Genomic DNA, 24,294 nt, shown 5'->3' with positions numbered 1-24,294 from the left:
TGTTAACTACATGGTGTCAAAGGCACCTCAATTTGTTGCACTGTTTGGTTTCCTCAGTGTGATGAATTCTTTTTAAAGGTCTGTATCACTCAAGTGCCAGGTCTGAATAATGCTTTCTTTAGGTTGAATTGGAAGTTATTTATATACAGTTACAGATACCTGTTGCCGCACTTACTCAATGAAATACTCTTGATGACACATACAACCCACAACTTGACAGTTTACAACTTTCGTTTCCTGGATGTCATATTGAAAACTTCACATAAATGTCAGGAAAACACATTTTTCTTCACTTGTGTCTCTTGATGCTGCAATTTACAGCATCTGTATTCATCAACACCAACACAAACACACACTTGGACCATTCGTTGTGGATGCATAACATTAGGTTGGATAGGATCCTGGATAAATAGGGACTGGACAGCTGATGTGGAGATGGAGGAGTTGACTTCTGACAGCTGCAGAGACGCAGAGAGGACCGGAGGATTCATCAGTGCAGATGCTAGAATGAGGTTCAAGTTGGAGCCCACATAACAGTGAATAGGAGACTTGTGTCATTTCCATGAAGAAAAATTGTGAAGTATCGGGTGGCCATCATCAGTGAAAGGCTCCATTCGTCAGAACCTCTGAGAAGAATGAAGAAAAGTCATCACTCACAGCTCACCATACTAAACATGTACACACAATCCACATACTTGTCGGACCAAGTATCTTTTTAGTAGTGAAGTACAGGTGCAGTGATTGAACACTTATTTGGGTGACATTGAAAAATCTCTGAGTGAGATGCTGCATTCAGGCCCCTATTTTACATTTCAGACTCGTACCCCTTCACTTTTTCTTACACACGCATTGATAAATGCACACATTTACATAAACACACACACACACACAGTTTCCATGTTGTTTTAACACTGCAGAGCCCCAGAAGTGAAATAGTTTTTATTTTTTTAACTTCTGTAAGACAGCACATTTGTTGTGACCGCAACTGAAGGAAATTACAGGTATCTGCAATTCAGATCTATATGGTGTGTGCATATGACATGGTGAAGGTAACTCAAGAACAGTTACTCAAATACCATACCCTTATTATAAGCAAGAGAAAATTTACGAATACTCTTAAAGAGAAGGAGGGTTGCTGTTATGATCCTGCTGAGATTAGCAAATTACTGATTTTTTTGGAGGACTCGAACAGCTCGGTGAAGTTGTATCTTAGTGTCAATTTTTCCTTGTATTCGCTTTCCTCATTCAGATCATCTTCACACAACTTTTGTGACTTTTTGGCATGCTTCTCGTGACCACAGGATACAAATCCTGTGGTCACTCCTTCCTTAAGTTGTGGCGACAACATACATGATGTTCCCATAAGTTGAAATTTAAAACATTTCACTTCAAGGGGAGAAGATGCATATAACTGATTGTGTAGATTGAAAAGTAATACTTAATGTACAAAGGCAGAAATGTTCATACATGTTCTGAATGTATCAAGCTGCCTCATAGGTTTTTATTGTTCATCATGGACTCCCATGTCCACCTCAAGGAGAATCACAATTTCAATGCGAAATTGATGCACTCATGGGAGAAATTGAGCAAGGAAATATGTTCTTTGTTTGGTGATTACAGTCCTGGAATCACAAACAAAGCAATATACCTGATGAATGAGAAAAACCAACAGAGGTGATAATCTCTCAAATTTAGTCCCTGATCACATTTTTGTGCACAGGCAATCATTTACAGTGTAGTTTGTAAATGGTTAATAGTACTTGTGGATGGGGATGTAGTTTATGTGATGTCGCATGGATCAAAGCCCTTTAATAGCTGACTAAACTGGTCCTGGACACAGGACAGTACATCAAATGCAGCCAATCACAATGTCATGTCAGTACTACTTCATCTCCGGTTTATCTAACTGCAGGGTTAGACACACATGCAGGATTGAAACACAAACACACGCATTATTAGAGACCACAGCACCTGTTGTTTGAGGGGTGGGGCCTCGGGTTGTATGACGATAGAAAGCATCAGAGCTATTCAAAACTCTGATCCTATCACAAAGCCATCTTGTCACAATGTGACATTATAGAAAAAACAACTTTTGAGAATCATAATTGCTCATCCAGACTACTTCCAACTCAACTCTGCTCTTTCTTTAGGCACCAGGAACACGCACACAAGTTTGGATGAACAGTTGTTGAGATAATCGAGGAAATCTAATATATACAGAAATACAGAGATTTGTTTCTTTCTCTTTTCCTTTTTTTGTCAGGCTTGCTATGCTCTTAAACGTGTACACATGACCTGAAGTTTTCATCAAGTACACTCATTATTCCATGATAAATACCACTTTCTGTGTGGAAATGATGTGATGCTTACACATCTGCCTGTCAGATTCTACATCCTCTTTCCTAACCAAACTTCTGGATTTTCAGTCTTTAAAAAAACAGCAACCTCAGTAATAATTACTCTATAATGATGACAAATGTTCCATGTATCAAATGTTCAGTTACATAAAGCACACTTCAGTATCAATGTGACAAGACTCATGGCTAAAGGGAGGTTTCTTCATCACCCGCTGAAATCATGAGGCTTACACTTTCACACATATCCTGTCCAACCTTCTGTCCACACTGGCTTTCTGATTCCAAACCATGGCATTTTCCAAATCATTTTTTTACAACCCCAGCAGTCCGTTACCTGGAACAGTATCTCACGTAAATCCGCAGACCTTGACCAGATAGTCTTCATTGGATCTGCCTTTCAAACAATGGATGATTCTAAGTAAAGTGACAATTTTCTCGACATTTTACACTCTTGAAAATCTTAGGGTTAAGATCAAGAGGGTTTGTTACAACAAATTTATTGTTGATCAAAGTAGCAGTATGTTCAGAATTTTTAAAACTATTGAATTATATACTGATGGCAAAAAGAAGTCCGACAGCAGGGGTCATTTAATATGTTCAAATACCACAGGAAAGCATTTTCTTGCAAACAATAGTTCAGTAACACTAATTGTCCGGTTTTGCTTCCGAGTCTCCCATGGTCATCTCTCCCAGCCACCCCCATGATGCACTCACACATTCCCAGAGAATGCCATGACTGAGCTGCTACCTTTCCTGGCAGACGTCACACCTCCAGCTGTTCGTGTTGAGGTCAGGAGGCAGTGCAAACTCAGACAGCATCTGCACACCTGCAGTCTTCAGGACAGGTGTGATCTGTGTGTGGGCTGCTGAGTGGTGGTGAACTCCATGTGATGACTCGCTGCAGTTTCCTGTCCACCTCACATGACATGATGGAACTCTGGATACTAAGAGTGTTTTTTTTATGTTGTCACCATCTTTCTGAACATAGTAAGGCCTGATCCTTCGTTGTGATGCCCCTGTCCGGCTGCCCCACGGTTGACCATACAGCTCTTCAGAAATCCTCCATTTTGTGTCAAAGAACAGAGCTTTGAGAATCTTTCTTTTCCATCAGTATATAAAGAACAATATTGCCAATTCTGATAAATATCCATTCCCATCTAAGTAGTAAGTAACGTGTCGCGCAAAAAATATTCTTACATTCAAGTTTGAACTATCCAATATAAAGGCAACCAGTGTAAATTCACAATACAAAACATGCACCGTTGCTGCTTGCGGTCTGCTGTCTGCTTGTGATTGTCATGAGACTGATTGGATTGAAAAAGGCTGCATGTTCTCACGGTTCAAACCAGAGGAATTCCTACGATATCAATGATAGTTATTTGATGATAAGCACCAAAGTCCACTGGTTTTGCTTTGGAACACTGAGTGAACCAGATCATGGCTCAAGCACCTTGGTAAACAATGCGTTTTTGGCTCTACTTTTTTGGTACTTAATCAGTTTTTTAAAAATATATGTAGGAAATCACCTCCATTTCAGCCAGATCTCAGGAGATCTACAGTGATGGCCTAACCTGTAATAAGTTGCTCAGGAATGGAAATAGGGCAGAGATCTTTTGAATAAGTGCTTTTACCTATACGAAAGGTTAACAAAAATACTTCCCTGAGAACGGTTTGCCCTGGAGGACTGATCTCCTAAACAGAAAAAAAAAAAAGCTGTGATCAATTCACCTGACAAATTCTGGACTGCTTTCGTCAACACACCAGTGCCTCAAACTTGTAAAAATTTCATTATTTAGACAATCACTGTGCCTTTAATAATGCTTACACCTCACGCTTGAAGAAAAATGTTCTGATGAACACACTTTTAATCATCTCATTGATGGTGTCAGTTTCACCTATAAATACATTTGCTAAGTATATCTAACTGTAGTTAGTAGAACTATTACAGAGGCATTGAATTACCTTTCAATTAAAAAAAAAAAAATCTAAACTAAAAAAAAGGTCCCTGACACAAAGCAAAACTCTGAACTCCAGGGACGCAAGATCTAAGATTTTGTCAACTTTGAGTATTTTTTGTGTAAATACACAGTTGTAGTAGGCAGGAATATGAACAGTGAACATAGTGGAAGAGACTGACTGGGGGACCTGTGTGAGCTTCGTTAACTGGGGTCTTTGACAGGAAAATTCGGCTATCCTCTTTTTGTTTTTGTTGTTTTTCCACACAGAGCTGTTAATCAACATTAAAACACATTCTGCACCATATTTATGGCCCCTCAGAGAGGAACAACCAAGGATTTTGATGCTTGAGAAATGCATAGTTTTTCAAAACTTTTGTGAGGTATTGGAGAAACTACCATGCAAAACCACTTAAAACTCTAAATTGAATGCGCACATCATAATCATAGAACACAAGTCTCTCTCCTCTAATCTGATCCTTGAACTTTCCATGGGTTTTGATGCACCTCCCTGGTTAATTTTCCTCTCTAGCTGGTTTTGATATCAATCTTCTTGGGTGTAGGAATGTGCACTGTCATTCTTTAGTTTTGTTCCTTTGTCACACAGCACAAACACACAAACATGTTTTAAAAGAGTGCGTTGAACTGTGACTGATCTGAAATCTTTAAGTCCACATTGATCAACTCTTTCCTCTGATAGTGAAATGATGAGACAAATCTCAGGACCAATGACGTAGTCAGCCAAAATGACACATGCTCGTTTTCGGTGTCTGTAGCAGTTGTGGTTTTTAAAATTGATGCCACGGATAGATTTTATGTGTGTTAGATGGTTTACTGATGGAAAGGCTGATGAGTTGTATCATTGCCAAAATGTCAATGATCCTTAAAGGCCCTGACACACCAGGCCCATGTCAGAGAACCCACACCTTGTCACCTGTGTCTTGGCCAAAAAGTAGAACATTCTGCGATATTCTATGAATGTGTGAGAGGAAATAACTCACCATTGGATGGCAGTCTGTAGTTACACTAAAAAGTGTTATGCAGACTTTGCCTGCTAATTTTGCATCACTCTCACTCCCCTCATACAGTGTGTGTCCTCTTGACTTGAATGCTCACTTTCTTCACCTGAGTTTTTAATGTTTGTGCCCTGATTAACTGAGCCTAACGGCCAATCAGAATGTGTTCTCTTCAGCGTCCTCTGATTCAACATGCTGAGACAGATGCTTACAGGGGCCAGTTGGAGACAATTGGCCAGTTACAGCTAACAGTGAAGGGGACACAACAAAATCTAGGGGTGATAAAGGCTCAGCGACGTGACCATATTAGGTATAGTTTCCCCAAAAATGAAAATTCAGCCACGCCCTGTGGCAGATGTACTGCATTTACTGACTTGACTTGAATTTTTCTCACTCTCATGCTGAGAGTCCAAAAAAATACTTATGGAATTTAACAGAAAATGGTGCTGCAGTAATCTCCCAAAGAATTGAAGTTGAATTGTGACCAATTAATTTTAAAAAAGAGCCAAAACATTATAAAACCATAAAATGTCTTCTGAGTGTCCTGAGGCCTCGACATGCTGTGTTACAGTCGTATGAAAAAGTCTGGGCACCCCTGATCATTTTCAAGATTTTCCTTTATAAATCATTGGTGGTTCGGATCAGCAATTTCAGTTAAATATATCATATAGCAGACAAACACAGTGATATTTGAGAAGTGAAATGAAGTTTATAGGATTTACAGAAAGTGTGCAATAATTACTTAAACAAAAGTAGGCAGGTGCATCAATTTGGGCACCCCAACAGAAAAATTACATCAATATTTAGTAGATCCTCCTTTTGCAGAAATAACAGCCTCTAAACGCTTCCTATAGCTTCCAATGAGGGTCTGGATTCTGATTGAAGGTATTTTTGACCATTCTTCTTTACAAAATATCTCCAGTTCAGTCAGGTTTGATGGTTTCCGAGCATGGACAGCTCGCTTTAAATCACACCACAGATTTTCAATAATATTCAGGTCTGGGGACTGAGATAGCCATTCCAGAACGTTGTACTTGTTCCTCGGCATGAATGCCTTAGTAGAATTTGAGCAGTGTTTAGGGTCGTTGTCTTGCTGAAGTATCCAGCCCCGGCGCAACTTCAACTTTGTCAATGATTCTTGAAAATTGTTCGCAAGAATCTGCTGATACTGACTGGAATCCATGCAACCTTCAACTTTAACAAGATTGCCAGGACCTGCACTGGCCACACAGCCCCACAGCATGATTACCAAATTTTACTGTGGGTAGCAAGTGTTTGTCTTGGAATGCTGTGTTCTTCTTCCGCCATGCATACCACCCCTTGTGATGTCCAAATATCTTAATTTTAGTTTCATCAGTCCACAGCACCTTATTCCAAAATGAAGCTGGCGTGTCCAAATGTGCTTTAGCATACCTCAAGCGACTTTGTTTGTGGCATGTGCGCAGAAAAGGCTTCTGCCGCATTACTCTCCCATACAGCATCTCCTTGTGCAAAGTGCGCTGAATAGTTGAGCGATGCACAGTGACACCATCTGCAGCAAGATCATGTTGTAGGTCTTTGGAGCTGGTCTGGGGGTTGAGTTTGACTGTTCTCACCATCCTTCGCATCTGCTTATGAGATTTTTCTTGGCCTGCCACTCCGGGCCTTAACTAGAACTGTGCCTGTGGTCTTCCATTCCCTCACTATGTTCCTCACAGTGGAAACTGACAGCTGAAATCTCTGAGCTAGCTTTTTGTATCCTTCCCCTCAACCATGATGTTGAACAATCTTTGTTTTCAGGTTTTTTGACAGTTGTTTTGAGGCTCCCATGTTGCCACTCATCAGAGAAGATGCAAAGAGGAGAACAACTTGCAACTGGCCACCTTAAATACCCTTTCTCATGATTGGCTTCACCTGTATACGTAGGTCAAGGGTCAATGAGCTTACCAAACACATTTTGTGTTCCAATAATTAGTGCTAAAGGTATTCAAATCAATAAAACAACAAGGGTGCCCAAATTTATGCACCTGCCTACTTTTGTTTAAGTAATTATTGCACACTTTCCGTAAATCCTATAAACTTCATTTCACTTCTCAAATATCACTGTGTTTGTCTGCTATATGATATATTTAACTGAAATTGCTGATCCGAACAACCAATGATTTATAAAGGAAAATCTTGAAAATGATCAAGGGTGCCCAAACTTTTTCATACGACTGTATTTTGAAAAGCTCAATCAGTTTTTTTCCAAACAGCTTAGCATTTCAAGGCTTTTTTTTTCCCTTTTTTTACACCAGCAGTATGGAGGAATTTTATGGTTTTATGTTATTTTTTTATGTTAGAAAACTGGTCACCATTCACTACAATTCTGTAAGACATTACTTAAATGCCTTTTCCTGTGAAACTCCAGCAGTGGACTAAAAAAAAACCTCACCTGACCTGTTGACCCATGGGTGAGAAATGACTGGATTTGCATTTTTTGGGGAGCAATAATTCAACAGGATTAGACAAACTCATAGGGGAGCCTTTGAAAGCCTTTTTTTTTTTTTTTTTTTAATAAAACTCATGCCAGTGTACACTGAAGGACAGCACCTTAAAGACTGAGCATGGTACTTGCCTTAAAGAGCAACTTAAAATTGAAAGAGTTAGGCTGAACCCTTGTTAAGGATAAGCACCCTGTGTTCATCAACACGAATACACAAACATTCTTAATTTTAGATTAATAAATAAGATTGCAGTTTCAACAAAACTGATTATTTTTTCTCAGTTTTTTTATAAATTAAAAAAAATGTGTTGCTCAATTTAATTTGGCTAAATTATATATTTGATTCACTTGTACTTGAACATTTTGCATTTAGATTCTTTCATGCTGTCCCTGAACATAATGTGTAACTTGTATGTGACCTTTGTTTATTTGTGTTAAGTGATTACACCATATGGGTACACTTTACCTACACTGTGTGTGTAATGTTCAGGCCTGATCTGAGGAATAAGTTGAGTAAGAACCCTGTGCTTTAGAAAGAATAGCCAGGAATGTCAGGTTTCAATCGAAAACTATTCTTTCATTATCCTTTGGATCACCATCAGAGCATTTTTTCTTGCACCTTCCATCTAATTACTGCTGTTTTTCAATGGCATACTCACAAGTCTCTCTCCCATGCCTGTGCCTTCTCCCAACTCCTCATTTCAATACTTCTGTAGTGTCTGAAGCATCTAATTGTTTAACACCAGCACCCTCTACTGGTAAAATAAACAACATGCAACTACAGTGCCAAGACCACTGACACTGACAGAATTTCCCATTTTGAGAGATTCTTCTTGCTACTGATGTAAACTGGTACTGATTTAATAACCACAGATACAAACTTTTACTCCCCAGCACCCTAAAAAATAGAACAGTTCTATGATACGTGCTGAACTGTGCTTCACATACACCTCGGTAAATAGATGACAAAGGAAAAACCTTAATGTGTACAAATAATACAAATGCTTCCTTGCTGTGCAAAAGAGGTCAGTCAGTTGTGTGGGTTTCAAAATGTCAGTCACTGAAATGTCTGAGAGTGCTCTTAACCATCATCATCACCATCAAAACACCAAATGAAGAAATATCTGTTGGATGAATGGCCCCCTCCGTAGAGTTCCAGACACATATAGAACCTATGACCACACTTATGGAAGCCGTACTTGTGGCTCATGGTAGCCCTCCACCCAACCAAGACACTCAATGTTGTTGTTTTTTTAAATTTTCCCTTCATATTTATTTGAAATTACCACTACAAGAATATTGCCTGACATTCATCTACGGTGATCAACATTTTGTCAGAGGGGATTTGTGCTTGTGGGGTGTTTCTTTCCTCTTGCAGATGTGTCTGGCCCCGCTCCTGTTCACAGAGATTTTTACCTGACATTAAATTAGCTGGCAATCACAATCACATTGATATGATGACTGTTAGAGGAGGAAAGAGAAGGCCCCCTCTTTGGGCCACTATTTAGAAGTTGCCTGTTAAGCCTTTCTTGAGTCACAGCTGTGGTAAAATTAGGAAATGACTCAGTATTTTGCATTTAAACCCTTCGTCAACATTAGAAGAGTGGTTAAACAACAAACTGAAGAACCTGTCTCAAGGTTGTTAAGGAAGCCTTTGGAGGGATATTTAAGATTTTAAAACAGTAATAGAATATTGTAGAAAAACATCATTTGTTCAAGGAAGACGTCAACATTTTGTATATATCAACAGAAATGTAGATTCTATTTTCTACAATCAAAAGAAAAATAATAGCATGTAAAAATTAACATAAATTAATCACAAAGCAGTCAAAAAGCCTACTGTGATGCAGAGAAGCAGTGTAACATGCTCAACACTCATTTACACCAACACACACAACATTTTTGTACTTAAAGTTATCACCTTTTCCCAGCCAATAACAACCAAACACCTGTAAAGCAGATTTATTAAAAGTCCACATCAAAGTGCAAAAGTACATTTCCTAATTTTGCAAAAGTCACCTGGTTGATTTGTCTATTCTTACTATTGAGGTGTGGTGACATTTCTTCAATTGGCACAAACTAAATGACGATCACACATTGCAACACAGTCAACCACAGTGCTGCGCTGTATGTTTGCTTTCTCATGCTTCAGAGTTAAGAAAAAATTATAGGACCTTCTCAAGTAGTCTGTGAGCTTTCTTTTTAACACATTTTTGTTGTTTCTTCATTACACATGCACATATATAAATACTAAATAATGTATTCATACTTTGACAAAGGTTGCTTGTTCGAATAGATGCAAAACACAACTCATACATTTGTTTTTCCTATCCACCATCTGTCATGAGTAGTATCTTTGTAATTTATTAGGTGTTTTTAATTACCTTAGACTAAGTGGCCAAAAGCAAAAGAACATATCTGCACCCGGCACATGAAACCAGGTTCGTTTACCTGCCTTCTGTTTGTGTCTATTCACGCTCCACAATTTCAAGAGTCAACAGATCACTGTAGTGCTTAAGCTACACAACTTCCTATCCTGCATTCGGAATATTTAAGGAGGCATTTACATAATAAATGACAATAACAAGCAGTCTTAGCTTAGAATTTTCACACCACTGTCACTCTCTGCACAGACTGGTGACATAGATGCTTCTGATAGAGTATGTCTGATTAAAATATTGTGTCTGGTTTTCCTGCTTTCCTCTCTTTCATTTCTTTTTTCATGCTCTGAATTGCTTAGCCAAACAGCCAGTCTGAGCTCTGATTGTGTTTTGATCTCTCACCAACCGTCTTCACTTCCGATTCAGTGTGCCGAGTCAGCCACTGACCAGGGCGAGTCAGACTCAGTGGAGCAGAATTCACTGCAAAAACTAGTGGCAGTATTTCAGTATTACCAAAATCATGCATACATTTTTTTTTGTTACATGTTTGTCAGACAAAGTCACACACAAGTCTTTCTAATGACAGGTTTGTCACAGAAACACATGCAAGAAGTGACACAGGAAATGATCCAAACCATTTGCGAAAAACTGATGCGTCCTGATCTGTGTCATAAATGCACATATAGAAACAACAGTCCTTATTGTTACAGAGGACTCCCTCCTGCAGGTTCCCTCTCAACCTGTCTGGCACTCACTGGCTATCATCACTGAGTCTTGTCATCAGTGCTAGCTGTCTCATCTATTAGTTGTCCATTTAGCACTAGTGGCTCGAAAGCACTGATTTGTACTGATGTGGGGATTTGCCTGCAAGCTCCAAAACCTTTGGCCAATGGAAATCCAGGTCAGAATTGTGTATTGTTAGAGGTCAGTTTTATTTTGTGTGTGTGTGTGTGTGTGTGTTTCTTTTTCTTTGAATTGATGTCTTTTCTTTTAAAGGCTATCCTCCTTGTCCTTGGACAGAAGTAGTCCTAATTTCACGTTGTGGCAATTTGTGATTATGCAGTTCAAAGAAGCATACAATTTAGTGCATGTTAGAATCAGGTTTTAACCCAGTTCTCTGTGGATGTTTCTCCTATAAAATCAAGGGGAGCCTTGTCCCCAATAATAACAAGCCTATTTGGAATGGGCTGATCACAACACATCACGTTGAATTTTACCCACTGAATCCGGGGGGGGCATGGCTTGGAGGTAGACTGGCTGTCCACCAACCAAAGGTTCGCTGGTTTGATCCTCACTTCCCCCTATGACCATGTCGAAGTATCCTTGAGCAAGATACTGAGCCCCTAATTGCTCCTGATGACCCATGCCAATAAAATTCCAACCGTTAAATGTGAAGCACATTCAAAGGATGTTACAAACTATGACTTAACGCACTGACGCTCCCTCTGTGATTATATCTATAGAAAAGACTCATCACTCATATCCTTAAAAATGGCAGAGGAGAATTCATAGAACCTTGTTATATAACCCGAGAGAACTGTGCAAGAGGTAAACTGAAACATGAAAATCACATCAAATGCATTAACACTGCATCTTTAAAAAAATTAGTCATACACATTTATTACATTGACATCAGTATTTAGTGTATAAAAAAGAATGCACTGTGAGAAGATGTACATATATCCACGCATAGAGAAGTGGTAGAAAATAACATGAAAGTGGGAAATTTCTTTTCTTTTTTTTTTTTAGAATAATTAGTTCATTATAATACTATACTTCTATGCAATTTCATAAGGGAATTTGTGCAGGCCTAATTATCTACACATGAATTTAATTTGTAATCACTTAATCGACACTGTGAGTGCTTTTAATAGTCAAGAGTTGTGCAAAATGGCAGCCGTGGTACTGTCAGAGGACCTTGCCAGTGCAAAAATGTAAGTGTGCTCTTCAGAGACATATGGCAGTGCGCACAGCTTTGGTCAAAAATCTGCAGAGTTTTTGCATCTGGTCGCATGGGAACAATTGCTGGTGTGCTCTTGGAATTGCTCCACATGGGACAGTCTTTTTATATATTATGTGGAAATAATCTGGGGATTGGCTACGAAGAACTGACCACAATTTCCAAAGGCTTGTCCTCCAATGTCTACCTTCCTCGTGACTTGAATGTAGTTATTTAAAGTCAGGTATTTATTGGATATAAAACATATCTGTAAGAAATTACAGATATGTAATTCTGTTACAATTAGGCAATAGGCAGTTTTTTTTTTTTTAGGGTTCCTTACTGACCACTTAAAATGTTACGAAAGAGTTCAGTGGTTTTGACAGGGAAATGTTCAGAAATAAAAGAGATTATTCCTTTGATGCTAGTCATCCAGTAGTTGCAAGTCTTATGATAAATAATAAGTATGTACTTGCATAGTATGTACTTTTCTTATTCCTCAAAGATGATTATAATTATAATTCCAAGCCTATTTTGCCATGTCTGCATACATTTATTGTCGAAGCAAACATTTTAGTATTATCAATACTTATCAATATTTTTAAACTATTAATTGATTCTCACATAGACCCTGTTTATACTTGTTTTATTATGTTAATGTGTCTTGAATGATCGAATTACAAGTGGAGAACACTGAATATAAATGTAAACAACTACTGAAACATTTTGACCCATTCCCTCCGACCCTGTGCTGAGGTGGTCTGAGACACTTTTGACCACATATATTTTATAATGTGTCCTGAATTGCTGTCAGTTCAGGATGCTGGGTTTGTTTAATGACACGTCATACAGTACACATACTCTGCTGCAGTAATCAATTCTGAACACAAGCGGTCAGTTCGATACATTTGGAGTTGATTGCATGATTGACACAGATGTGTACAGATGAGATCTAGTTTCCTAAGATGGCGGTTACTAAGTGTAAACAGGGTGCTAGAGACATTCTTATTTCTGAGTCTGTCTTTCTCACAACAACTAGATTTCTTCATGCTCAAAATGTACTGTTGTCCTTGTTTCTTACAGCTAATAAGGACTGTAAACAAGTCGAAGCTGACAGTGACACTGTAACTCCTCCAAAAAACTCTCCGGAGGATCCCTCCACAGATGCTGCTCCTTCTTCCAAACCTGTCTCTGAACCCGCCCCACTACAACGTCCCTCGACAGTAAAAACAAAGGAATCCATCGACCATGATGCATCAGAGCAAAAGAAAGCAGAATCAGATCCCTCTATACCACCAGCTTCAGGAAAATCTAGTCAGCCTCAAGCCAAAGAATTGCAAACCTCCTCTGCATCCACACATCATGAAACTGGGGCTCTTATGATCACCAAGACCACCTATGTAATACCAAAAAAGCAGTCTGGAGCTCAGCCTTTGTCCAGTCACTTGTCAGCCACAGCATCATCACAGAAGCCTTCATCAGCCCCCACCCTGATCAATGAGACCCGAAATCTACCAGTCCCACCTGCACCCAGTGCTCCCTCCTCAAGACCCTCTCAGCCCAATAACCAGGTCAGACAGAGCATTCAGCGCTCCCTCACCAGCATCCTGTCCAAAAGGTGAGACCTGAATGAAAGCTCCAGCCCATGTTGTTATGCTAATACAAATTTGTTTCATAAATAAATGCAAAGGGAGAATTTGTGATTTAAATTTAAAATGAGCCTTGGAAATTGTTATAGTGATGGTGATATGAAGAAAAATAGTGCATGGCTATACTTTTTGACACAATGACTTAAATTCATACAAACTACATAGGCATTATTTCATTGGCATGTAAGTGTTACATGTGATCTATTGCACCTGATGGAACTAAATTAGCCATTCATTTAATTCCCATGCTTTCATTACCAAATTGTGTCTTACTTTAATGACAGTATTATTTTGTCAGTCTTCTACATTTCATCAGCCACACATTTCTGAAGGTGTGCAAATCATATATAACAGTTACTTTTGTAAAGTCAGGTATTTTTTTGTAGTTTTTCAAAATAGATTATTGCGTAATTTTTTAAGACTCCAGGAACATGCACATTCTGGCAGTTTTTATAATTACCAATAAAATGTAATCTGATTAGTTAGAGCTGTGCTGCACAACAAATAATTTTACTAACTTCCTCTTTGTTTGTCAAGGGTATGTGATTGCGAGGATTTGAAGATGCCTGAGAATGAAGTTGCAAAGCTCGTTGGAAGCATTGAGATGGAGATGTTTGACATATTTCGCAACACAGACAGCAAATACATGAACAAGTACAGAACCATAATGTTCAACCTGAAAGACCCAAGAAACAAGGTTTGTTCAAAGTTCATGAACACTGTTTTTGTAAAGTAGTATTGCAGAAGTATGAGGTTTGGATGAGTCTTCTTAATGCCATTTCTGCAGGGCTTATTATATCGGGTTGTGGGAGGAGAGATAAGTCCCTTCCGACTGGTCAGGATGAGCCAGAAGGATATGCAAGCTGTCAAGGCACCAGAACCAGTTGCAAAAGAAATATCAGAGGTAAAGAACAGATTTTAACAACAACATTGAGCATGAACTTAAGTGTCAGATGGGTCAAGCATTGGTTGTCCCGTTGTTTGAATCTCTAGGTGAAGGATACAGCTGCTAAAGTGGCATGTTTGTTGGAAAAGCCTGAAGCTGTGAAGGTTGATCTGCCCTGTTTGAACCCCTCTAAGCCCGACAGAAGAGCAGACGGCAGTGTGTGTATTCATGTCATTTACATTTAATTGATTTTATATTTTATATCAATGTTATACTGTGCTAGCTGCTCCTTATAAAATGTCCCCTTTTCTTTTCATAAGATGATATATTTGTATATTAATACTGGTTATTTATGTTGGTATATTTTGCTCTTCCATGAACAGAAGAGAATTCCTCTGACTCCTGGTGTCAAGACTAAAACAAGCGAGCCACGTCAGGCCAGTGCAGTGCCAGATGTTCTCACCTGTATGCTTAAGGACACAACATCAGAGCACAAAGCTCACCTCTTTGACCTGAAATGCAAGATATGCACAGGTAAATTTTTAAAAAAAAGTCTGGCAAAAGCTGCACAGTTTTTGGAGGAAATTGTGCCAATTGACACAAGTTGTAACTTACATTTGTCTCCCTTCTTACAGGTCAAATACTTCCTGGAGAAGAGGAGGAACCTGTAAAGAAAAAACCAAAGGTTTCTGACTCGAGAGATACGCATTACTCACGTCGGAAACAGCCTGCAGGAGATGACTCCCCTCTGCGAGCGCCACCTGACTCACCTGACATGGATTTTTCAGCATCTTCCCTTATGGACCCTTCATCCCGCCTTATTATTGACTCTCCAGCTTTGACTATAGTTGAATCACCAGCTTCCCCAGTTACTGATTCACCAGCCTCTCCTACATTAGAGTCACCTGCTTCCCCTGTCATGGAGTCCCCTGCATCCCCAACTACTGATCCCCATAAAGCTAGGACACTTAAGAGAGCATATACACCAGTTGTGATTCCAGCTGTCTCCACAGTATCCATCACAAGGCGTGATCCTCGTACTGCGGCCAACAGGATCTCTGCTTCATCTAGTGGCACCTCTGGTTCCACAAATACAACCCATAACCAGTCGGCTCCTTACGCTCCTCTTCAGGAGACTAATTCTCCTTCACTGTCAGCACCAGCTTTGTCACAACAACAAACCAAGACATTACCTAAATCAATCTTAATGAAGCCATCTTCCTCGACAGATCCCAGACTCTATTGCTCATCTACAAGGTATTTGAAGAAATGGCCCGTAATAAAATATATTCAAGTTATTCTGTTTTGTTCTCCTTAAGTTATAGTGTGTGAAGTGGATGGTAATTGTGCTGCTCTGTTTATTATTTCAGGACTGTGATCTCTGAATCTCCAGCAGATGGTGGCACTGCTCAGTTTTTAGCAAAGCAAGATATATTATGGAAAGGCTTCCTAAATATGCTCACTGTAGCCAAGTTTGTCACCAAGGGATATTTGGTTTCAGGACCTGCTGAAATTCTAAAAGCGGTAAAATAATACACAATTGTAACTTTTCCGATAAGTGACTGTATCACAAAATCTATCATTATCTTTTGAACTGTACTGATAAAAATACATGTACAACTTTCTCTTGTTTAGGACCTACCTGATACCATACAGATCGATGGACGAATCATGCCCCAAACAGTGTGGGATTATGTTGCAAAACTAAAGACCTCTGTTACAAAGGTAACCAGCACATACTGTATATTCTAATTAACTTTTTCAATAGTATTTAAAATATCTAAACTTAATGCATTTTTTTCCATATTATTTTTAGGAATTATGTGTGATTCGGTTTCACCCTGCAACAGAAGAAGAGGAGGTGGCGTATGTTTCTCTCTTTTCCTACTTCAGCAGCAGAGGTCGGTTTGGTGTGGTAGCCAATAACAGCCGTTCTATAAAGGACATCTACCTTGTACCACTAAGTGCAAAGGAATCAATTCCGTCCATACTGCAACCTCTGGAAGGGCCAGGTATGATAATACTTAAGGTTTTAATCTTATACTTATGTAATATTCTTTTGTATAATTTGGCCTGGGCAAGTGCTTATGAGTCCCAATAGTTGGCTCCATAGTAAATAATGTTTACATGTCAAAATGCAGTGAAATCAAGCTTAGCTTTAAACTGTTATTAGAACATGTTTAAACCCTGTGCAATATGAAAAAAATCGAATAATGAAATTCACAAGACTAAAAATGCAATGTTGGTCACACAAATAAACTCGCTAGTTTTAGTTTTATACTTTTACAATTCTCTCAAAATTGCTGATCAAATAAATAGTGATAGTACATAGTTGTAATTAATTTTTATGGGTTTTAAAGATTTTGCTTTGTTCTTTTCTTATATAACAGGGCTTGAAAAGAACAGGCCCAATCTTCTTCTTGGTTTGGCAATCATCCAGAAACCTAAACGTCTCGGAAATATGCCTCAAGAAATTGAAGAGAAGAGGCCAAAAGTTCACATGTCCAAAGATCCTATGTGGATCCCAAAACCTCCAGTCCTTTATGGTTCTGACAAACTTGAAATATTTCAACCCTATGATCCAGAGACACCTGCTAGCACAACCCCTCCTGGCTCGCCTCCTTGTCCTGGGTCACCTTCAGATTCTTCCTCTTCAGGTTCACTTACCATACCATCTCTATTGACTTCCATTAAAGCCATGCCTCCTATCTCTTCGTCACCTTCTGTTGCTGCTACTCAGTCCACGTCCAGTAGCATTTCTGATGAGAATCTGAAAGCATCCAGCAGTAAGAACCCATTACAGACCATTTTGAAGACTTTGTTCAGAAACCAGCAAGCTGATGGCATTGTCTCCTCTGAGGGAATTTCTACAACAATAACAACAACAGCAACAGTGAATGCTAAGATGATCCCAGCGTTTTCTCGGGGTTCTGGATCAATGGTGGATCCAATTGTTCAACAATATGGACAGAAATCCAAAATCAAAAACATAGAAGAAGAGGAAAATGCATTTGATCGACCATATGACCCAGAAGAGGAGTATGATCCAGCAATGGGATATGGAATTGTTCCTCCACAGAGCATTGAAAAAATAAAGTCAGATGGCTCTGCATTATTAGGTTCAATAGAGGATGACGTTGCCTATGATCCAGAGGATGAAACAATCTTTCAAGATATTAAAAAGGGTGTTGTAAGAAAGCCCCCTGTTGAAATTCAGTCATCAGATTCTCCATCATGCCAATCGCCAGTTTCCACCCAGGTAGTAACACCAGCTACCTCTTCTACTCAAGCCCAAACCACTACTCCAGCTGCAGTTCCACAGAGCCTTCCTACAGGCACTGTTGTCGTCTCAGCTGCAACACTGACTGAACAACAGCGGATGCTTGAGGAGCTTAATAGGCAGATTGAAGAGCAAAAACGTCAACTGAAGGAGCAAGAGGAAGCACTTCGTCAACAGAGAGAGGCTGTTGGTATGTTTATGGCTCACTTCTCTGTGTCTGATTCCCTGATGTCTCCCCCTTCAAAGTCTCTGCCTCTCAGTCAACTGTCATCTCTTAAGAGTGATGTAATTCAGACAGATTCAAGGCTGTCAGAATCAAAAGGCAAGAGCGCCAACCTTACAGGGACCATAGATAGTTCAAATGTGGATCCACAAACAGTTACAGCTGAAGAAGAAAATTCCATCCCTGAATTAAGTAACAGTACAGGTCCTGTTACAGAACAAGATGAAACACAAGAAAATGTAAAAGAAACTGATGTGTTTTCCTCGGCTGGTGAGATTGAAGATTCTGATGTACCTTATGATCCAGAGGATGAACAACTTTTTAATGAAATTCAGGAGGATGTATTTGAAGGAGGCGCTACAAAATCTCGGGACTCATCTTTATCAAGATCCGGGCACAGAGCTACTCCTCCAGATTCATACCACAGCAGAAAGCGAAGGCCATCACCAAAGAGGCGTCATCGTGAAAGGGACCGCCATAGAAGTCCTTCAACAAAATCCCAGCGGCGTTCCTCTTCACATTCTAGGAAACGAAGAGAAAGGGATAGACACAGAAAAAGTGAAAGAGATAGGTCAAGGCATAGAGCTAGAGATCAATCTGAACGCCAAGTTCGGCATCGTAAAGCACATACTGCACGCCGGCATTCTCATGGGCGTAGAAGATCTCCATCAACTACCAGAAAAAAAGAATCAATTTCCTTTTCTCCAAAACAGCACAGAGGACCATCCCCTAATCAGCACGAGACAAAAATGCTTGTTGAACTTAACAGCCCATTAGACCCTGATGTTGGACAATGTTTAGAGAGTAGCACATCATCATATACTCCAGTTACTGTAAAAAGTGAACCCGATGAACCTAAATTAAGATATAATCTGGTTGAGATTACAATTCCACAGAAAAATACATCTGAAAAAGGCCTTTCACATACACTTGTTCGCAATGTGAAGCTTGAGATTTCTGAACAATCCAAGTCTGAAGTGCTTCATAATGACTCCTGCAGTGTTCCCTTTACAGAAATGGATAAACAATTGCAAATGGAAAGTCATCTTAAAAACGAAATGGAATTTTCAATACCTTTAAGAGAAATTGATCCGCCCATTCGAGATTCTCCTCAGAGCCCTGATCCGGAACCACAGTTTATGAAACCTTCCAACATAGAAAACAGTGTCTCAGTTACAATTGAAGAAGTCACAGACTCTGGGCCACAAACTAGAGGCCCATTGCCTCCTGTGAAAGTTGAAAATGAATGCCTGCTAACTGGAAATCAAGCAGCACTGTCTAACAAACCATGGCTTACTGTTGAAGGCACAAAATCGAATGTGAGAGATTTGGAATTTAGAACTTCTGATCTACAAGCTCCAGATGTCAGGGATCAAGTAGTAGATATTCAGAGTTCAGGACCTGAAATCAAAGATCACAACCAGAGATCACAACCAGAAAACACAGATTGTACCCAAGAAGTTATGGATGTACTGGGTCCACAGATACAAGGAAGGGTCTCGGATATTATAAGACAAGATAGTGACCAAAAATTTCGAGGTGGCAGTCCACATACTTGGGGAAAAACATCTGCAATGAGAGTTGGAGCTACAGATGCAAGAGGATTCAAGGGAGGCATAAGAGATTCAAGTTCAGATGTAAGGTGTGTAAATCCATCCTTTGGAGGGTCAGAAAGACATCAAATTCAATCAAGGCATGATGGCAGTCCCGTTATAGATGCAAATTGCCCTCAAATGAGGAATTTACAGCTACATAAAATTTATGCAGACTTGAAGAAGGGGAATAGTGACAGAGAAGGAAGGTTAGAGTCAAATGCATCTGCAGGCTCAGAATGTAATTATGTAAGAGCATCCCCAGCCATGATCGATGAAAAGCAGCATGTACCACGAGATGCCCCCATGAGAGGACGAGGGCCAAACATAAATGATGGAAGTGCTGTGTCTAGTATTTCATACAAAGAACAAGGTGAGCCTAAAGAATATTTCAAGGAACCACAGTTAGATGCCGGGGTTGAAAAGAGTGTGCATGCTTCTGACGTGGGAAAATCAGAAATTCTGACTAATCTAACGGGGCAAGAGAAAGGACCAAGTCATACAGAGCTTGGTCAAGATATGAGTACTATAGGTGGCCCAGATACAAGGGGTGATGTGAGTGAGTCACAAACAAGGAGAGACCTGGGAGAAAAAGTTCCAAATAGGAGGGATCTTGGCGTTCAAGGAGGACATATACAGAGTCCAAGGTCAGGACCTGAAATGAGAGGCCCAAACACAGAGGGGCGTAGGCATGACAGGAGAAGTCCAGGGGATCCAGATTTCATGGGACCAGGGCCTGATAGGAGAGGACGAGATATGGATGGTCCTAGACATGAATGGAGAGGTCCAAGGGGTCCTGGTTTCATTGGACTAGGGCCTGATAGGAGAGGACATGAGATGGATGGCCCTAGACATGACAGGAGAGGTCCAAGGGGTCCAGATTTCATGGGACCAGGATCCGATAGGAGAGGACATGATGTGGATAGCCCTAGACATGAAAGGAAAGGTCCAAGGAGTTCAGATTTCATTGGATCAGGGTCTGAAAGGACTGGTGCTAACATGGACATCCCCGATTTCAAGAGACGAGAGCATGAAATTAGGGTGCAAGCCATGGAAAGTCCTGTTCCTGACAGGCAGTATTTAGGTCCCAGTCTCAGGGGACCGGGGTTTGAAAACAGAAGTCTGACTATGGATGGGCTAGAACATAATATACAAGGGCTGGGGGGGCCAGACCATTTTGGGCCAGATGTTGAAAGAAGAGGCCAAAAAATGGAGGTCCCTGGCCCTGACAGGAGAGGTCCTGGGGTTTCACAATTCAGAGGCCCAGCAGGTCCAGATTTCAGAAGCCCGTGGGGTGGTCCTGATGTGGTTGGTCCAGGGTCTGACAGAAGAGAGTTAGCTGTGCAGGGTCCGGGGCCTGAAAGAAGAGGACCAGGAGGCCCAGACATTTGGGGTCCAGGGCCAGATAGAAGAGGTTCAGCTATGATTGGTCCAGGGATGGAGAGAAGAGGACCAGGAGGGCCAGATATCTGGGGTCCAGGACCAAATAGAAGAGGTCCTGCTGTGGTGGGTCCAGGACCTGACAGAAGAGGACCAGGAGGCCCAGAAATCTGGGTTCCAGGACCAGATTCAGCAGGATTAGACAGGAGAGGACGCGGAGGTCCTGATTTCCAATTAACAGGACCTGACAGAAGAGGACAAGGAGGTCCTGATTTCTCTGGACCTGGACCTGAGAGGCATGGTCAGGCTAATGAAGGATTAAGGCTTGAGAGACAAGAACCAGGGGGCCCAGTCTTCAGAAATGCCAGTTTTGAAATGAGAGGTCTAGATATGGAGGGCCCAGGTCCTGATTGGAGATCAGTAGGTCCAGACTTTAGAGAGCCAGACATCAGACAGAAAGCTCTAGAAGATAATGAAAATTCAAGACATGGCAGAAGAAATGATAGGGGAGGAACTGGTTTTAGAGGGTCAGAAACTTTCCAAGAAATCCCAGAGAGAGAAGGTCTAGGGTCTGGTCAAAACTTGAGGGGTCCAAGGCCTTTGAGGGGAAATTTTAGAGCTCCAGGGCCAGATATGAGAAGTCGGGAAGCGAGCTGGAAAGGGCCAGACTTTGGGGGCTTAGTACCAGATAGGAGAGAAACAGACATAGAAGAACCATGGTTAGATGGAAGAGGCCCCAAAATGGAGCCTGGAGGAAATGACAGACCGTTCTTGGATGATGATTGGAAAAGACATGGCAGCAGAGACACAGGGCTTATACAGGAGGGTATCCCTTATAAAGGCCAAGAATTTGGTGCAGAAGGTCCTTGTAATGAATGGAGAGGTCCTGGGAGTAGGGGTCTGGGACCTGGGATCCATGAAAAGCCAAATATATTATTTCCAGGGCCTAGGGGAGGTCCAGGAGATGATTGGGATGGTCGTGAGATTAGGGGTCCAGGACCTGGGGTCCAGGAAGATCCACATATGTTATTTCCAGGGCCTAAGGGAGATCCAGGAGATGATTGGTGTGGTCCTGGTTCCAGTGGTCCAGGATCTATCCAGGATGTTCCACATTTGGTGGGTCCTGGGCCTGGAAGAGGAGGACCAAGAAATGAATGGAGAGAGTCTAGTAGAGACGGGGCTGGGCCGAGCAGATGGAGACCTGGACCATTTTTCAGAAGGGAAGGTGATCCGGACAATAGAGGACGAGGCCATGATAGGAGAGGTCGAGGCATGAGAGCTCCAGGATCAGAAATGAGGGGAGATCCAGATTTGAGGAATGACAGGAGCCAGCCAGTCAACATAAGGGGCCCAAACATGGAAGGACCTGGGCCATTTAGGGGAGAATTTGAAATTGAAGATCTTGATAGAAGACATAGAGGGCTTGAAAACAGGAATTCAAATATTGACGAGCCAGGACCCGATAGTAGGCACTTAGATCATCGAGGGTTTGGATCAGAAAGGCATGGCCTGGACATGGAAGGCCCTGGACCCGGCAGACAAGGATTTGAGCGAGATTTTAGGAGGCAAAGGAGAGGTCCAGACATGAGAGGGCCAGGGCTTGATGAAATGGATTTAAGGGGCACACCTGAAAGTTCGGGTATAAGACATGGCCTTGGAAGGTGGAATACTCTCACTGAAGGCCCTGGATCTGAGAGAAGAGGTCCAGATATGATTATCTCAGGATTAGACTCAAGGGGATCTGAGCCAATCATGAAGGATGACATGTTACATTCTGATTTAAGGGGCCCAGGGTATGGAAGTAGAGGGCTCGACATGAGGGGTAGGAGACCAAGGGGAAGGGGTCTACCTGCTAGTCATGAAAGAAGAGGTCTTGAGTTAAGACAGTCAGACATAGCTGCATCACCTCATTTCAAAGATCCTGAGAGATGTCATCAGGTTGCCAGATTCCAGGGCCCTAACGATCCTGCTCCAGGTCCAGCTCCAAACAGTGAAGGGAAATCAGGTCCCAATTTAGAAAACCCCCAACATCAGCAGCCAGTAAAACCTCAGAGACGGGCTGCCTTGCTTCCCACTCCAACAGAAGGTCGCATATGCTTCCCAAAGCATAGGATCAGTAAACCTGATATGTTTAGCTTGAAACAAAACCAAAATGGGCCACCCAACAGACCAGGAGTGGAAAAGCGATAGACCAGTGAGGCCAGGAAGTCAATTGGCCAAAGGGCGAGAAAAGGAGGAGCTGTCATCATCAATACATCTGTTCATGCCTCCACTGGGTTTGGGGGAAAAAAAGGAAAAAACAGTGAAACTAGTTAACAGGATATTGGTAATGCATGTGCTAAACCTAAAACCAATTAGAGAATGGAGGACTGTGAAGAAAATAAAAGAAATGTTGAGCCAAATTACACATGGAAGCTGAAGACCTAGACTTGGAAAAATTCTTAGCATTATGACATGTGATCGACTATAATATGAGTGAATGTATTTTGCTAAAGGAGAATAACTGTACATGTCTGACTGAAAGTGTAACATTACCTACAGGCAAAAGCCATGCAAAAGCTCTGACACTGGAGCTTGATATGGGACTTCTCATAGCGATTTTTCAGTTAATTATGTTCTTGTTTGTCTGGTATTCAAAGATGTGTATATTTTTGTTTGATTATAAAGAATGCCTCCTTATATTGAGCGATCACTGGTTCATAACTAAATTCATATATATATATATATATATATATATATATATATATATATATATATATATATGTGTATATGTGTGTGTGTCCATTTCCTTGTGGAAAGTTATCGTAAATATACTTTTGTTTTTGTTTTGTTTTGTTTTTAACATAGCCATAGTGTCAGTAAAGCAGCCTTAAACCTGGCTTTTATGTTCTAACGGTAAATATGACTTGTTCAATTTGATGGTTCTTTTAGTATGCAAGAAGTCAATAAAAAGACAGATGCCTTTTTAAATGTGTGTTAGTTTGTCTGTTATGGTAGAAATAATATGTCATTTCACAGGAAAAGAAATTGAATTGTTTGTGCTGTTGCACTTGGTTGACATCAATCTATAATCTATGACAAGTCTTTTAAGAATCAAACACTTAGAACAGTCATAAAAAATACGATAAAGTTAAAAAAAAACGACACATTTTCCATGACTTTTGTAAAATAG

The 24,294-nt window shown here is 40.6% G+C and overlaps 1 protein-coding gene across 2 annotated transcripts in view; it reads left to right on the top strand.

Moving 5' to 3' along the window:
- LOC147255643 (uncharacterized) overlaps window positions 1–24,090 on the top strand; it is a 29,697-nt gene extending 5,607 nt beyond the window's left edge. For both annotated transcript variants that reach the window (XM_086213458.1, XM_086213457.1), the window contains exons 7-16: window positions 13,196–13,730; window positions 14,299–14,458; window positions 14,549–14,665; window positions 14,755–14,865; window positions 15,031–15,181; window positions 15,283–15,904; window positions 16,018–16,171; window positions 16,283–16,372; window positions 16,464–16,659; window positions 17,038–24,090. In XM_086213458.1, the coding sequence (XP_086069584.1) occupies window positions 13,196–13,730; window positions 14,299–14,458; window positions 14,549–14,665; window positions 14,755–14,865; window positions 15,031–15,181; window positions 15,283–15,904; window positions 16,018–16,171; window positions 16,283–16,372; window positions 16,464–16,659; window positions 17,038–23,312 (8,411 nt within the window). In that variant the 3' untranslated portion in view covers window positions 23,313–24,090. The remainder of the gene's footprint in view (window positions 1–13,195; window positions 13,731–14,298; window positions 14,459–14,548; window positions 14,666–14,754; window positions 14,866–15,030; window positions 15,182–15,282; window positions 15,905–16,017; window positions 16,172–16,282; window positions 16,373–16,463; window positions 16,660–17,037) is intronic.
- Window positions 24,091–24,294: the final 204 nt, after the last annotated feature.

Source organism: Aulostomus chinensis, chromosome 9 (genome assembly GCF_037954235.1).
Source record: "Aulostomus chinensis isolate RoL2024-O1b breed Wild chromosome 9, RoL_Achi_v1.0, whole genome shotgun sequence".
Classification (NCBI taxonomy): Eukaryota; Metazoa; Chordata; class Actinopteri; order Syngnathiformes; family Aulostomidae; genus Aulostomus; species Aulostomus chinensis.
Note: the sequence above shows the minus strand (reverse complement) of the source record. Positions and strands in the feature narration are given on the sequence as shown.